This window comes from Oratosquilla oratoria, chromosome 11, assembly GCF_046742065.1.
Source record: "Oratosquilla oratoria isolate Oo_2021 chromosome 11, ASM4674206v1, whole genome shotgun sequence".
In the NCBI taxonomy this organism is placed as follows: domain Eukaryota; kingdom Metazoa; phylum Arthropoda; class Malacostraca; order Stomatopoda; family Squillidae; genus Oratosquilla; species Oratosquilla oratoria.
This window is the reverse complement of record NC_134787.1, coordinates 63,425,939-63,443,109: the sequence shown is the minus strand read 5'-3', so window position 1 is coordinate 63,443,109 and position 17,171 is coordinate 63,425,939. Positions and strand designations below refer to the sequence as shown.

Sequence of the window (17,171 nt, the reverse complement as noted above, 5' to 3'; positions counted from 1 at the left end):
TTGTGTATGGTCTTATCACACTATAAAATTGTAGTGCTTTACATTATCCCACAATGAGATGGGCAGGGTAACCAGAAAGGTAGAGGTGTGCATTTATAATACACAGCCTACAAACTCGTTTCTTTGCATCTGGGAGAGAGAGACCAATTTTATATATGTATATATATACATACATACAGAGCTGGCTGCATTACTTCCAGACAAGTAGTGTTACCGCTGAGCAAGAAGTGCGTTACTGAAAAATTTGGGGTGTAGTAATGTCAATGTGTATTATATACATGTATATGTATGTACAATGCATATATATAGATACAGTATGTATATATATATATATATATATATATATATAATATATATATATATATATATATATATATATATATATATATATATATATATATATATTTCAATAACACACTAACTGTCTGGCAGTGATGCACTACTTGTCTGGTAGTAATGCGCCCAGCTCTGTATATATGTACATATACACACACAATCAAACCTTGGTTTTTGTACACCTTATTTTTTATCCAATTCAGTTTTTGATGATTTTTTTTTACCCTAAGTCCCAGTACTTGTACATCTGCAGATGTACTAAAACTGGGATAAAATACGGACAAAAAAGTTTGTCAAAAAGCAATTCATACAAAAAATAAGGCGTCGAACAACAGAGGTTTTATTATATATATATATATATATATATATATATATATATATATATATATATATATATATATATATATATATATATATATATATACACACATATATATACATATGTACATACAGTAAACCCTCTATATAATGGATCTTGATGCACTGGATATCGGATATAATGGACAAAAAATCTGACTGGACAAACCCTTGCTATAATGAATTTTCATCTGTTATAGTGAGGGATCCTGTTATAATGGATCTTTGGATATAATGACAGACCCCTGTCCCCATATTGTCTGTTATATCGAGGGTTTACTGTAATTTCTAATCCTACTAATTTCTAATACCAGACAAACTTCGGGATATGATGGATCTGTTCGTTATTTCCATCGGATCCAACAGATCCTCGGTTATAATGGATCTTCGGATATAATGATAGACCCCTGCCCCAATATCATCCGTTATATCAATCTTTTACTGTGGATATATATATAATATAAAGTTCTGTTGCTCCAGTGTAGTGCTTGTGTGAATATCCATGTTGGCCTAAGTTGCAGAAAGATGAGTTAACTTTTTTAACTATATTCATTATTCTCTGGATATAAAGACTGTATATGGAATAGTAATTATTGTATATTACTTTTGCCGATTAAGCTGTCCATAAAAATTCCATTTTCACATCTCTTTATGTCCAGAGGATTTCTCTTTAAAAAGAGGGATGCTACCTAGCATGACTTTCTTGGTAGTATGGGTCTATGTTTTGCCTAAATTTTTATATATCCCAAGAGTTTTCGTGGTTATCAGTATGATTATTTTGTATTACAGTAGGTTCTCATTTTATGCATGATTGAATTATACAATTTTGGAATAGTGTGTCATGTTGGAACCAATGATGGGTGCTTGCATTTGGTGGTCCTGCAACCATCAATATTCTCACTTCCATCAGGATGTGGAGCCTTGAGGAACTGACACATGGTCTCTTGACTGAACCCAAGATATCTATCAACTTCAGCTGTATTTCTTACACTTTTCCACACACAGAGAGCTGACAATCAGTGACTGCTCTCCTTTTTTTTTTTTTTACAACTTTCAGTTGGTGACATAGAAACAGTGATACAACACACAAGTCCAAAGTTTCTTCCCAGAGAGATCTATGGGAGGTTCCGATGACAATTGCCACTGTAGGTTTTCCACTTGAAACTTGAGCCAAAAATTATGTCATGATGATATTTGAAGTGTGTAGCTATATGTAAAGTAATATTCATATCATAGGGTTTCCTGAAGTTTGCAGCATTTCCAGACATTAAGTGATGAATGCAAGCAGAAATACACAAGGTTTTGATTGTTTCCATGAGATAGCTATTAGCTGATGTCCATATTGGTTCTACTGCTGTACCTCTTTTTTCTATACATACTGTAGTAGAGTTAATATGGTTAACATGCATCCATCTATGAGCTGAGGTAGGAATAGTGGGCTAATTTATGGCCAAAGATACATGTTATTGGGATGGTATGAGCAGGCAGGTCCATTGTTAGTGTAAAATATAATTTAACTTGGAGTCAAAGTATCTTGCATACATTTCTCAATACTAATTAGAAAATTAAATAGTGCTCAGTCTAGAGTTTTTATAATTTTTATCAAGCTTTCATATTTTTGTACCAGTTGCACTCAAATGTGATTCATGATGATTTGAAGAGTTTTGAATATATCAATTTGTTAGATATTGCTCCTGCCCTTGTTGACAGTGAAATAATGTGAGAATTTTGAAAATTTAATGGATAAAATACCTTGAAGACATAAAAATTTTGATGGACAGAATAAATTAAGATCTGGGAGATCACATGTGATAAACTTCTTAAAGTTTTACTTGAGAGTGATGATGTACTGCAAAGTAGAGAAGGCTGGGTGAATTGAATGTACCTAGATAAAGAAAGTGCCTTCAGTGAAGTATCTCACTAATAACTGCTATGGAAATTAGAACATATTTGAGGACGAAGTAAACTTCTCGAATGGGTGAAAAGTGTCCTAAAGTGGTACATGAGAACAGCATTGAAAGATGTCAGGATGGAGGACAGTGACTAGTAGAGTCCCACAAGAGTTTATGCTAGCTCCTGTAATGTTCTTTATATATATAATATATATATATATATATATATACATATATATATATATATATATATATATATATATGTATATATATATATATATATAATATATATATATATATATATATACATATATATGTACAACACTGAATGGGTCCCAGTGATTAGAGATACATTTGATAGCCTAGTTGGAAGTCACTGCCGCACTTGTCATGAGGATGCCGGGTTTGAGTCCTTGGCAGTACCACATTTCAATTTCTGCATGTTGGCTGTGATGGCTTAGAATTAAAGTGCATTGTGTTTGTTTATATATATATATATATATATATATATATATATATATATATATATATATATATATATATATATATACATACGTATATATATATATATGACATGATTGAAGGTACAGTGAGCTATGCTAACATGTTTGCAGAGTATGCAAGGATCATGAAAAGAATGAGATGCATGGAGAACTGTAGGTTGTTGCCAAAAAAGATTTAGATACCATACATATAGTCAGTACCCCATACGCTTTGAAACTATAAAGCAATATTCCCAGAAAGAATGCTTGGTATGCTAGATATCACATTTGTCACCCTAATGAGGAGCTAGTAGTGAAAGAAACTCCTGCCTTCATAGGATGTAAGGGTAATAATTGTATGTAGATAGACTTTTGATCTCTGACCACACTTTGTTGTCTGTGAGTGCATATAGGAAGGGAAATTACTACACACAGCTGAGGAGTTAGTATTTAATCAGAGCATGAGAAAGTGCTATACCTTAGATGTGAGCTACCTGCATCACAGGTCATGTTTATGTTAGGGAGTGAGTACCCAGTTAGAACATGAGCAAAAGCATCATGCCTCAGATTTAGCAAACATCATCTAGCAACATCACTAGTGCTGAGTGAGTGGTGATGTCATATTTATATTTTGCATTTAATTTTTATTGTATATTGTTTATAAGCTTGGTATCGTAACTTTGCATGATATGTCTAATAGTCTGCACTTCATTTTAAACTAATATCAGATACTGAATATGTGCCCCAAAGGTTACAAAAAGGAAAAACTTTTTCTTCTTAATTCCAATAAAATGGAACATTTTGATTTCTAGGATTGCATACTAATAATCTTCATGCACTACATAAACATGCAGAATATTAAAACATTATTTTTCTACCACTCAAGATAAGTATGCTATAATTATTTTCATTCATAACTCTATACCTTTGCCCTATTTTAGAAAACACCACTTAATCCCTTTCTGTTCAAAGCTCCTCATTTGGTGGTATTGTGTTTGAGAAGTATGGTACTCAAATAGTCATGGAGTTAGTACATTTAGAATTCATGACACCATTAGATTAGGCTTATGGTTGTGGGACCATTCTGTAGGGATTACCAATATTTATTGTAGGAAGAGACATTTAAATTACTTATTTTTTAAATTGAAATGATTAGAACATAACCTGTATGTGAAATGAGAACCTACTTTGTTTTATGCAATGATTTATGCAGATAGCTTTTGACTACAGACATTTAGAGCTGGGTGCATTTCGTAGATCTCTGTATCCTTTCTTTCTTTTTCATTATGATTTTTAGTAGAAAATAAGGAAGGGTTTGTAAATAATAATGCAATCATACATTCCAAAATTTACTCCTAAGTCATTCATCAAATATGATCATACAATGATGATATTAAATAAACTGATATATTCATTGTTGATGAAGTTAATTTGTATAAATGAAATGTACTATAGGACCAAATGATCATTCCATCCTATCTTCAGAATGCAGAGTTATGTGTGTCAACAACGTACAGTAGTGGTCTTCGTGGTTATACCTCTTATTCCCCTCATCTGCGTCGTTCACTGCCCAACATGCACCATATGTCTTCAGAGCCACCCAAAATCTATCCTGCACATTTACTCCTCACCTCAAACTACCGCCTGCCTCATGATGTTGATCGCTGCCATCTTGAGGTAAGTTTTTGCTTATTTTGTTTTGGTTTTCTATAAGTAGAGCAATTTTATTTATTTATTTATTTTTTTATTATTATTTTTTTTTAATAAATAGTGTTCTCAGAAAGAATATGGGTAGAGGAACTCCTCAACTTCGACTCAGTTGGTTATTTCTGATCTTTGTTCCTTCAAAATCAGTATTTTAGATACCAAAAATAACTCGCCAAGATCATGCAAAATTCCCCTAGTAGAATGTGTAGCAGATGAACTCGCATTAAACGCAGCAAAACAGATTACTATCCATTTTCAGTTGAACAGGACCTGCATTGAGTACCTGCCAGTGGTTGTTTTATGGGGTGGTTGTTTCCCAGTCTATTTTCAAAACTCTTGAACACCTTCACCTCCATCTGGAAATGCAGTTGCATCAGGAGGTGTATTTCTATGTGGCTAACACACTATCCAGTCTCATAACCCCTATCATACTTCTCAGGCACCTCATCTCAAACACATACAAACTCCTCCTCTCTTTCTAATGTTCCATGTTTCTGCCCCATAGGGATGTTGGCACAATCACCCCTTCATACACTTTTAGCATCCATTCTCAAATGTCTATTTCTCATTACACTTTTTAATCCCCCAAGGCATTTACTTGCTTCTCTTTATATATACAGACGCTCCTCTACTCTTGTTCATTCGTTTTACGTTTTTTCGATTTTACGTTTGAACTGACTAAAAAAAAATTTTGTAAATTTTTTTTTTTTTTAGTGAATTTTTGAGTTTAGCGCGCTCTCCGTAGTACGAGACGTTCAAACGATACTTACGCATGACACTGCATCCATTGTTTACATGGCACAAACGACAGTCTGAACGTGCCTTGCCTCCTCCTCCTCCTCCTCCTCCACCTCCACCATCTCACTTTATGTTGCTTGAATTTAATTTATTTGAAATTAATGTTATTATTTTACAATGTTATGTTTATAATTAATGATTTAGGGATGTTTTATAAGATACGGTAATAGAATTTATGGATGTATAGTACAGTATGAACGGTCATACATTACTGGAACGTACAGTAATCATTTTCACGTTACATTCGGTCGTTCGGAACGTAACTAAAACGTAAGTTGAGGAGCATCTGTATATATATATATATAATAATAATAATAATAATAATAATAATAATAAAAGGTTTATTTCTATTACAGTGGTACACTGACAATAATACATTGGAAAAGTTGATTAAAGATATAAAACTTGGAATATATACGTGGAGCAATTTTACAATGAGTTAATTATGTGCACAATAGATGGGATAGCACTGTTTTTGTAGCGGTCTGTCCTTGGCGCTTTGATTGGTATGAGTCTATTTATGTGTCTAGTGGCGTGGCGAGTTGGTGGAGCATCAGGAGGGAGGAGGTGACGGTGTCTAGGGTGGGAAAGCAGGCTTTCCCCAAATTTCCTTAGTGCCTCCCCGTGCCGCTGGGACGTATGTATGTATGTACATACATACATACATACATAAAACCTTTCATCCACAAGGGGACAACAAATGATGTGGGATGGGTGAGAGTTGGGTATATGCCTTGGCTATGACACTTCACTTATAAGGGGGAAAAGGCCTTTTTGTATATGTATAAATTACTGTGTATCTCAGTATTTTGATATATCACTGAAGGAAAAATTTGATTTGGTTCATTTCCTCTTTTTCAGCGTCATCTATCAGACAATGACTTTGAAATGGTTTTCCATATGACCAGAATGGACTTCTATCGCCTTCCTGAGTGGCGAAGAAATGACTTAAAACGACGGGCCAAGTTCTTTTAAGAGTTCCAAAATCAAAGGCCTCCAGTGTATCATAATAAAACACAGACTGCCAGTAATATGCTTATGAAGTTAGGATTCTGTATCATTGTTAACCTGATAGCATTTGCAATAATGTTTTAGCTTGTTTAGTTACTTTCTGTTGGAATGGCCTTACTGGGAGCAGTCCAACTCAAATTATCGTATGCTATGCAAATTATGTCATATTCAGGGAAATGCTGAAAATATGGACTTGTTTCTTTTCCTACCTGTAAAGGGTTGGTGATGAATAATAGATACTGAGTGAATCAGGCATATCCAAGCTTCTCTGCATTGTTATCACAAATGTTATCATGCCTTTATATGGCCCCCTTATGTTTGGTCACTCCTCCCAATGTAAGAATTATTTAACTCATTTTATCATTTTTCATTTGTTGGTTTTTATTATCAATCACAACAAAGAAAACCTTTTTCTGCTAGTTGGTGGTATGATTCATTCATTAAATGTAGAGGGGATAAATGTGAAAGAACCAGAGAATTGTTGGCAGCTTATATTTTCCTCATACTGATGAAATTACTTCCCAGATTGTTGTACTCCCCATTTATTTATTTCCTTTTTAACTGTGTTCCAGTTAGGCACAATTCTTCCAGGTTCATTCTCTAGTCTGTTCTTATAGTAGGCTTAGCTTTATGGTCTTTACCCCAAGTTTCCTAAATTTGGTCTATGTTGGGCAGTGAACGCATTCAGTGTCAGTGACAGCCATGTTACACATGTACATACTAATTTGGCTTATGAATATGCATTATACTGAAACCTCCACATTCAGCTAAGAGCAATTGGTTGTATGATAAAAATGCTATAGACACATCTATGATTGGTGATTTATTTTTCAATTTGAGGATTTTTATGTGTATGACAAGATTGATACTATTGATGCTTTAATCCATTAAAAAGGTTGTAAGGCTGATCCTATGCCATTTCATGTATCACATGGTACTGAAAAGCAGTAAGACTACTGTATTGTGCTATCACATCACTATTTTAAGTTTAGGCTTTACATTCACTATAGTATGTGTGGTGCTTTCCTCATATATACTGTCACTATCCAGTTTAAAAAAAAGTTATGATTTAACTTTCATAAATTGGAACTACTTTGAAAGAACACTTATAATGAATTGATTTTTGTTTGGAGATTTGTAATATGAAATGCCAGGTAGATAAGATTTTAAATCATTGCCAAAAAAAATATTGACTTTTATACTTAAAACAAAGTGACATTATAATCAAATGGACTAAGTGTCAAGTGCAGCTGATTCTGTTCATAGTTGTTTTTATTTAACATTGAACAAGTGATCCCATGGGCATGGATTCCGTTTTGTAAGTGCATGTTTGTGTTTGAAGGTGGAGAGTAAATATGTGAAAAGGATGGCTATGGCATCCATTGAATCAGAGTTCAACAAGTTCCAGTGTTTTTATTTTTTTGTGTAAATGAATTTTTTTAGGTTGATTTAGGTTATTTATTATGAATGATTTGACCCTAGAGTTTATTACTGTTGTCTAGAAATAATACTAAATACTGAGTTACAAATGCAGTGGTATGATAACTAGCACAAGACATGCAATAATGACGTGCACTGCTTTTGTATTGTTCACTTTCCAAGATTCATTGGTCTTGGACACTGTGCCTTGTGTAGCTTTGTTTTATTTGGGCAGCCTTCAACATGTCCAGAATTTTAAGGACCAATTTAACAGTTTTCCTGTAGTGTATAGGGAAAAAGCAGTTGTAGATGAAGACAGGGAATTATGAAAGGAACTGTAGAAATAGAAATGATGAATAAAAAGGTTGAATTTAATGACTTCACTTTGAGAAGGCTGAAAGTAATGTGGTTCATGGAATAAATGTGTTGGTAAATTGCTTTCCCTCCTTTTTCAAGAACTTATGTGAAGGAATACTGTTAATAGTTAACATTATTAACATGGGCAAAGCAAGGGTAAAGGTTCTAATTGTGAAAGACAAGGGATAAAATGGAGAAAGCCTTAATAGTGAAAGTATATGACTGCCTTTCCATTTTAATCCTTTGTTTTTATTGTATCATATTGTAAATATAAGATATTAATACAATGCATAGATTACACTAAATCTTAGAAATAGATTCATCTATTAAGAAAGAGAATGTTGGCAGCAAACTCTACCTCTGCAGTATTTATTTAATTGGATTACCAACAAGGCACTTTATGTTATGGGCTGGAAGTTCAAATTAGGAGATACCCAGTGAACTTAGCTGATTAGATTTAATTCTGATATGGTGAAGACCAGCACTGATAGAATCTGCTGAAGCTTGTAAAGATTCTCATTGTTTTTAAGGAAGGAGAAAATGGCCTTAGCCTGCCACAGTCCACAATGAATACTATACCAAAGGATATTGTTTATGACCCACTATATCCAGAACACAAGGTCTTTTCAGTCCAAGTTGCAATTTCACAGATGGAAGAGGTGGTCAACATGTAGGAATTAGGACTGCCTCAGTGGTTGTTAAAGACAAAGAATACCATTTAATCATATCCATTACTCATTTAGGAACATTCTTTGATATACAGTGAACTCATTTGAAACTCTTAACCACTGTATTTTACAGATATTTTGCACTAAAAGGACAATACAGTGAACTAGTGTAAATGCATAAGAAATATTTTGTTGCATTCAGTGTCTTTCCAGTGTGTAATCCATTATAAAATGTGAAGTGAATCATATACCTGCCTGTGGGATACATTTGTCATCTTCATATAGCTAAGACTACTATCATCTTTACCCTGAATGACTTCTTTTTTATATCATAGTTCACTTGGACTCCAACAGATCTGTTAGGATAATGCTATATTCATGCTTATTTTATACAAGGTCTTGCAGGGTTGATAGGCCAGGTGAACAGTATAAGGTTGTTCTGTTATTTTTCTTGTTGTGCTCAGCTGCAATAGCAGTTGAATTTTATGAAGCCCCATTATGATTAAGCTTATATCCCATGCTTGGGTTGCCCATAGACTGTAGACTAATGATTGACAATGCTTGGACTTTTGTTTTTTATTTGCCCTATTTACATATAACCAAGAGAACAGTATGGAATTGGAGCTGAATAAAAGAAGTATTAATGTAGTCATTAATAGATAATAGACCCGTCATCCAGGAGGTGCTCAGATGAGAGGGAGGGTGGGAGGGGTGTGGAGTGTATTTAGGGATGAAATGGGTGGGAGTGTTTTTATGCCTTTCCCTTTTTGGCTACCTCCCTTGGGAGGGGGAAAAAGCCTTGGTATATGTATGTATGTATGTATTAATAGATAATGACAAAAATTTGCATAACTGTAAGAAAATGGAGGCAAGCTCTTGAAATGGGATACAAAAGCAGGCAGACCAACTGCCTCACCACCACAGTGAGGGAATGACTGAGATTGATAGATCAGTCATTGTCATTTTTCTCCCACTAACAAAATTTTGATTCTTTCATTAAACAACCCAAAGTCCTGTAATGAATAGTCAGGAGAGGGTGATCTCCGGAAACCAAACCTACTTAGCAGATGGTGTAGGCCCAGTGATCAGCAGCAGCCTACATAACTGAACAACCCAATTCTTAGCTTACTCCACATGAGAAGGACGCTAGAAATGGTACCCTAAACATAGGTAAAAAAAAAAAAAAAAAAAAAGATCCTTTCCCCATTACATGAGGTGTGGCGGAGTTGAAACGCATCCACCTTACATCCATCCCACACCAGTCCGAAACCCATTCATTGTTCCACACATCTTGGCTCCTCATGGATGGAAGGTTATATACATGTCCCCTACTCACTGCTTGGGTCAGAGGCCATGCAGCAAGACAACAGCTCCACAACAGGGCTCAAAAGGTAAAGCTGGTTTACCTTCATTTCTTCAATACCTGTCTGGGATATTGGTTGCATGTTATTGTGGTGTTAAAATCTGCTCAGTAGCATCCAGCTGATACTTTAGGGTCTATATGGGGCACCCCTGTGGACCAGAGCCACACATCATTTTGTCCGTGATGGAGGAAATCTCTTCATAGAGAAATGATACTACTTTATTATACTGTGACTGTCCCTCCATTATGCTGTCCCCCACTCTTAATACTGTCCTGTACCACTTCTCTGAATATTCATTTCCTATTTTGATGAACCCTGTGGTAGGGGAGAAAGAATACTGCCACAGTGCTCCCACTCGAGTTGTAAAAGGAGAAAAAAGCAGGATGGAGATAGGACTAGGCATCCTACTCTCTGTAGCCCCAAAGGGGATATTCTTAAACAAAGCAAAGGCATGAGGTCTGGGAGGAGTTTTCCAACCAGAAGCCTAAGGTCTTTTAATGTTTTGGTACAGATTAGAGTAAAAGGGAAGAGATAGGCATTATGTTTGTAAGAAAGATGTGTTGGCACTTAGTGAAACTAAATTGAAAGGGAAAGGCAAATTTGAATTTGGGAGTGTAGTTGGGAGAATGTCAGGAATGAAGAGAGTGAGGGAGAGAAGGGGTGGCTATACTAGTAAGTGAAAAGATAGGTAAGTGTGTGGTGGAGTGGAAGGAGGTTTCTTCAATGTTAATGTGGATGAAGGTGAAACTGGGAAGGAGATGTGGGTCTTTGCAAGTGCATATGGGCCTAGTAGTGAGAAGAGTGTAGAGGAGAGGGAGGTTTTTTGGATAGATTTGAATGAATGCATAGAGGGTTTAGGGAGAAATGCCAATGTAGTGATATTGGGAGATCTCAGTCCTAGGGTAGGAGATGAACTAATAGACGGAGTGGTTGGGAAATATGGAGTTCCAGGGAAAAATTGTAGTGATTATGGTGATGTGTCTAGAGAGTTGATAACAAATTATTTAGGAAGAAAGTCGAGCATAAGTACACATGGGAGAGGGTGGTGGATGGAAGGATGATAGGGTTTTAATGGACTATATAGTGGTACCCAGGAGGAGAGTAGGAAGAGTTTTGGATGTACATGTTCTACGGGGAGAGAGTGGGGAATATCAGATCATATTTTGATGAAAGGTAAGTTGAGAGTGGAGGAGAGATGGAGGAAGAGGAAAAGGGCAGAAGGTAAGGAGGTCCTTAGAGTAAACTGCGTAAATGAGAAAGAAAATGAGTACAAGAAGCTGAGAGAAGAGTGGGAGTGAAAAATATAGTAGAACTAGGAGTGGAGGAGGAATGGCAACATTTCAAGGAGGGAGTCATAAGGTGTGCAAAGATGGTGTGTGGAACAAGGAGAATGGGAGGACATAAAAGGAAGGGTAGCGAGTGGCTGGATGATGCAAAGAAGGTTGTAGAAGAGAAGAAATGAGCATTCATAGATTGGTTGCAAAATAGGACGAGAATCGTATGAAAGGTACAATAAAAAGAGAAGAATAGTATAGCATAAGATAAAGGAGGCAAAGAGGAGAGCAGTTGTATGACAGAAAAAAATAAAGTAAGATGTTTTAGAAGAAAAGAGGAAGGGGAGGCGAATCAAGTAGAGGAGAAAAGAAAAAAGGGGCAGACGGAGAGATGATAATGGAAGGGATGGCAGTGACAGGAAGATGAGCAGAGTATTTTTGGGAGTTGCTAAATGTAAAGGAGCATGGGGAGGGAAAAGGTAGCTGCAGTGCTAAGGAAATGGCATTGATGAATGAGGAAAATGGAGAAACAAGGGAAGAGGAGGTTAAAGCAGTTATTATAATGAGAGCAGGTAAGGCACCTGGATTGGACAGATGTCACACAGTGTCTAAATAGGGAGGTACAGTGATGGTGGACTAGCTGGTGTGGTTGTTTAATGTTTGTCTAAAAGAGGGTAGAGTGCTGTAGGATTGGAGGAGTGCCTGTATAATTCCGCTTTACAAGGGAAAAGGGGACAAGTGTGAGTGTAGTAGTTTCAGAGGGATCAGTTTGTTGAGTGTAGTTGGGAAGGCTTATGGGAGGGTTTTGATTGAGAGGATTAGAAGAGGAACAGAATAATTTGTGAGGAACAGTGTGGCTTTAGGACAGGTAGGGGTTGTGTGGATCAGGATTTTGTGCTAAGGCGGATATGTGAGAGAGCTTTAGAAAAAGGTAAGGATGTTTTTTGGGTCTATACGAATTAGGAAAAGGCTTATGGCAGGCTAGAGAGGAAGGCAATGTGGGAGGTTTTGCAGATATATAAGAATGGGGGAAAGCTGTAAAGAGTAGTCAAGAGTTTTTACGAGAGTAGTAGAGCCTGTTAGAATTAGAAATGGAGAAAGCGTGAGTGGTTTGAGGTAAAGGTGGGACCTAGGCAGGTATGTGTCATATCGCCTTGGCTGTTCAATTTATGCATGGGTGGGGTGTTGCAAGAGGTAAATGCAAGGCCTGGGATTGGAGATGGTCAAAGAAAATAGAGAAAAATGGGAGATGCATGTTGTTGTTTGCTGACGACACTGCGCTTTTAGCAGTATCAGAGGAGGGATTAAGGAAGTTGGTGATGGAGTTTGAGGTGTGTGAAAGAAGGAAGTTGAAGATAAATGTGAGTAAAAGTAAGGTGATGAGATGTACAGGGGGAGAGGATGGCAGTAAATTGAAAGTATTAAGGGAGACTGGAGGAAGTGGATAGCTTTAGATACTTGGGGATGAATGTGGCAGGAAAGGGAGGAGTGGAATTGGAGGTAGAATTTAGATTAAGAGAAGCTTTGGGGGGGGGGAATAAAAGTGTGATGAAAAATAGACAATTAGGAATGAATAGTAAGAGGAGATTGTGTGAAGGGGTGATTATGCTGACAGCACTGTATGGTGGAGAAACATGGAACATAAAAGAGGAAGATTTTAAATGTGAGATGAAATGCCTGAGAGGTATGGTGGGGGTTACTAGGCTGGATAGAGTTAGAAACGAGGTGACGAGGTAAGTGGGGGTGAAAAGGCAGTTGAGAGATAGGGTGGATGAAAGAGTATTGGGATGGTTTGGACACATGGAAAGAATGATAGAAGAAAGATTAGTAAAAGAGGTGTGGAAGGCAGAGGTGAAAGGAGTGAACATGAGAGGCGACCAAGGAAGAAATGAATGGGGTAAAAGGGGCACTGGGAAAGAAGGAAATGTCTATTGAGGAAGGAAGGGAGAAGACAGAAGATAGGGGTGAGTGGGGAATGGTTGTGTATGGATGATGCTGTGATACATGAGAGTGGGTGGGTAGGGGATGGGGGTGAGGGAGTATGTGTGAATGATATTTTGACGCACCCCGAAGGGATATCTACCCGTCTTCTCTTTTTCTGCATGAGGGGACAGAAAGGGAAGGAGGTCGCCGTTTAAATGAAGCGGCCTTGCTGTGGATGTGCTGTGTCTTGTCGCATTGCTTCTGACCCAGGGCAGTGGGCAAGATGCAGGGATGACCCTTCATCCAGGAGGAGCTAAGAAAAGAGGGAGGGAGTTGTGGTGAATGGGAGTGGAGTATGTGGGGATGAAATAGTTGGGAGTGAATTTATTCTTTTGACTTTGGCTACCTCCCTTGTAAGGGGGAAAATTCGTTGGTGTATGTATGCTTCAACAGATGGAACCCCCCTACCCAACATACACATCCATATCCACTTGAGAAATACATACATACATATATATATATATATATATATATATATATATATATATATATATATATATGTGTGTGTGTGTGTGTATATATATATATATATATATATATATATATATATTCACACCAAGGTCTTTTTTCCCTTTACAAGGGAGGTAGCCAAAGTCAAAGGAACAAATCCACTCCCAACCATTTGATCCTCACATACTCCACTCTCATTCACCATCCCTCCCTCTTCTTAGCTCCTCCTGGATGACGGGTCATCCCTGCATCTCGCCCATTGCCGTGGGTCAGATGCAATGCAGCTAGACACACCACATCCATGGCAAGGTCGCTTCATTTAATCGGGCATCTCCCCATCCCCTCACGCAGAAAAAGAGAAGTGGGGAGAAATCCCTTCGAGGTGCGTCAAAATATCGTTCACACATACTTCCTCACCCTTCTCCCATTCCCCACCCACCCACGTCCATGCATCATAGCATCATCCATACACAACCATTCTCCATTCACCCCTATTTTTTGTCTTCTCCCTTCCTTCCTCAACAGACATTCCCCTCTTTCCCAATGCCCCCTTTATCCCATCCATCCATCTCATCCTTGGTCGCTCCCTCATGTTCACTCCTTCCACTTCTGCCTTTTACTAATCTTTCTTCACTCATCCTTTCCACGTGTACAAACCATCCCAACACTCTTTCATCAACCCTATCTCCCAACTCTCTTTTCAGCCCCGGTCTCCTCCTTGCCTCCCCGTTTCTCACTTTATCCAACCTAGTAACCCCCACCATACTTTTCAGGCATTTCATCTCAAACACGTTCAACTCTTCCTGTCTTCCTCTCTTATGTCCTATGTTTCTGGCCCATATAGTGTTGTCGGCACAATCACCCCTTCATACAATCTCTTAGCATCCATTACCAAATGTCTATTTCTTATTACATTTTTTAATCCCCCAAGGTATTTCTTGCTTCTTTCAATCTACATTCTACTTCCACTCCCTTTACCGCCACATTCGCCCCAAGTATCTAAAGCTACCAATTTCCTCCATTCTTTCTCCCTTAATACTCACTTCCAATTTGCTGCCATCCTCTCCCCTTGTACATCTCATCACCTTACTTTTACCTAAATTTATCTTCAATTTCATTCTTTCGCACATCTTCCTAAACTCCTCTACTAACACCCCCAATCCCTCCTCTGATTCATCTACAAGCGCAGTGTCGTCAGCAAACAACAACTTATCTCCCATTTTTCTCCATTTTCTTTAACTATCTCCAATCCTCGACCAATTACCCTTGCATTTACCTCTCACACCACCCCATTCATGTATAAATTGAACAGCCAAGGCGACATGACACATCCCTTTACCTTAAACCACTCACTACCTCCATTTCTAATTCTAATACAGACTACTACTCTCGTAAAAACTATTGACTTCTCTTAACAACTTTACTCCTATTCCATATATCTGCAATACCTCTCACAGTGCCTTACTGTCCACCCTGTCATAAGTCTTTCCCAAATCCATAAAGGCCTAAAAAACATCTTTAGCTTTTCTCAAATATATTTTTTTACATATCTGCCTTATCACAAAAATCTGATCCACACAACCCCTACCTGTTCTAAGCACACACTGTTCCTCACCAATTACTTACTCCCTCTGTTCCTCTTCTAATTCTCCTAATAAGGAAATACTCAACTAACTGATCTCTCTGAAATTACTACAATCAAACTTGTCCCTTTTTCCCTGGTGAAGTGGAACTATAAAGGCACTCCTCCAGTCCTCCGGCACTCTACCCTCTTTTAGACAAGCATTAAACAACCTCACCAGCCAATCCACTATCACTGTACCTCCATTTCTTTTTACATTCCACATAACATCCATCTAACTCAGGTGCCTCGCCTGCTCTCATCATTTTAATAACTGCTTCCACAACGTCTTTCCTTATTTTCCTCCATTTTCCGCATTCATCACTCATTTTCTTAGCGTTTCCCATTGCAACTACATTCACCTCACCCCAAAAATACACTGCCCATCTTCCTCTTACTGACGTCTCTTCCATTATCCTCTCTCCATATAGACCTTTTATCTATTCTTCTCTATTTGATTCGCCTCCCCTTTCTCTCTTAATTTCCTTCCAAAATATATTTTTATTACTTTCAAAAGTTTGTCATACTCCAATCCCATTTCACAACTTCTCTTCTCTTTGCATCCTTTATCTTATGCTTTACTTCTCTTTTTTCTCTGTACCTCTTGTCCTATGTGCAACCAGTCTGTGAATGCTCATTTCTTCTCTTCTACCTTTTTTGCTTCATCATTGCGCCACTCAATACCCTTCTTTTTATTTCCTCCCGTCCTCCTTGTTCCACACACCATCTTTACACACCTTGTGACTCCCTCCTTCAAATATCCCCATTCCTCCTCCACTCCTAGTTCTACTCCATCCCTCACTCCCACGTTTCTCTCAGCTTCTTGTACTCCTCATTTTCTTTCTCATTTAAGCAGTTTACTCTAAGGACCTACCTACCTTCTCTCCTTTTTCTCTTTCTCTTATCCTTCATTCCTCATTTTCTTTCTTATTTAAGCAGTTTACTCTAAGGACCTACCTACCTTCTGTCCTTTTTATCTTTCTCCTTCTCTCCTCCACTTCCAACTTACCTTTCACCAAATAATCATCTGATATTCCCCAACTTTCTCCCCTAAGAACATGTACGTTTAAAACTGCACAGAGCTGTTTCCTTTGGGACCTCTCCGGATTCCCCTTTTTTCATTACATATTATGTCACACTTTGTATGATTTCTTTGTACCTTTGAAGATGTCTTAATAGACGAAAACGTTCGGTTACAGTTTTTTTCCCCCAGTGGTTTCGACAGATATATTCTATCACGTGTTTATGTGATTGCTTTGCATCTACTTCATAGTAAAATCGATGTAAAGGAGGGCGGAGTCGTCTTGTAGTGCAGTGATGGAGGTAAACTACTTTCGGATGCTGGGCCTTGGTGCGGTGCTGTGGCTCGTAACATTACTTTTGATCCAAGCAGTTTGGCGGGAGACAGAGTAATTCTTCACCACGAAGGGCGGTTGAAAGGGTTTTATTCGT

The 17,171-nt window shown here is 37.5% G+C and overlaps 1 protein-coding gene across 27 annotated transcripts in view; it reads left to right on the top strand.

The window, feature by feature from the left end:
* The window catches only part of Unc-115a (actin binding LIM protein Uncoordinated 115a), a 247,252-nt gene extending 237,659 nt beyond the window's left edge, over window positions 1-9,593 (top strand). For 23 of the 27 annotated variants that reach the window (XR_012966886.1, XR_012966885.1, XR_012966887.1 and 20 more), the window contains 2 exons: window positions 4,553-4,744; window positions 6,434-9,593. Coding sequence is in view for 20 of the 27 variants with exons in the window: in XM_076193014.1 (XP_076049129.1) it covers window positions 4,553-4,744; window positions 6,434-6,547 (306 nt within the window). In the remaining 7 variants the exon portion in view is untranslated. Of the gene's footprint in view, window positions 1-4,552; window positions 4,745-6,433 lie in introns of those variants that run through there. The other 4 variants (XR_012966888.1, XR_012966889.1, XM_076193024.1 and 1 more) reach the window with 2 other exon arrangements.
* The last annotated feature ends 7,578 nt before the right edge of the window (window positions 9,594-17,171 follow it).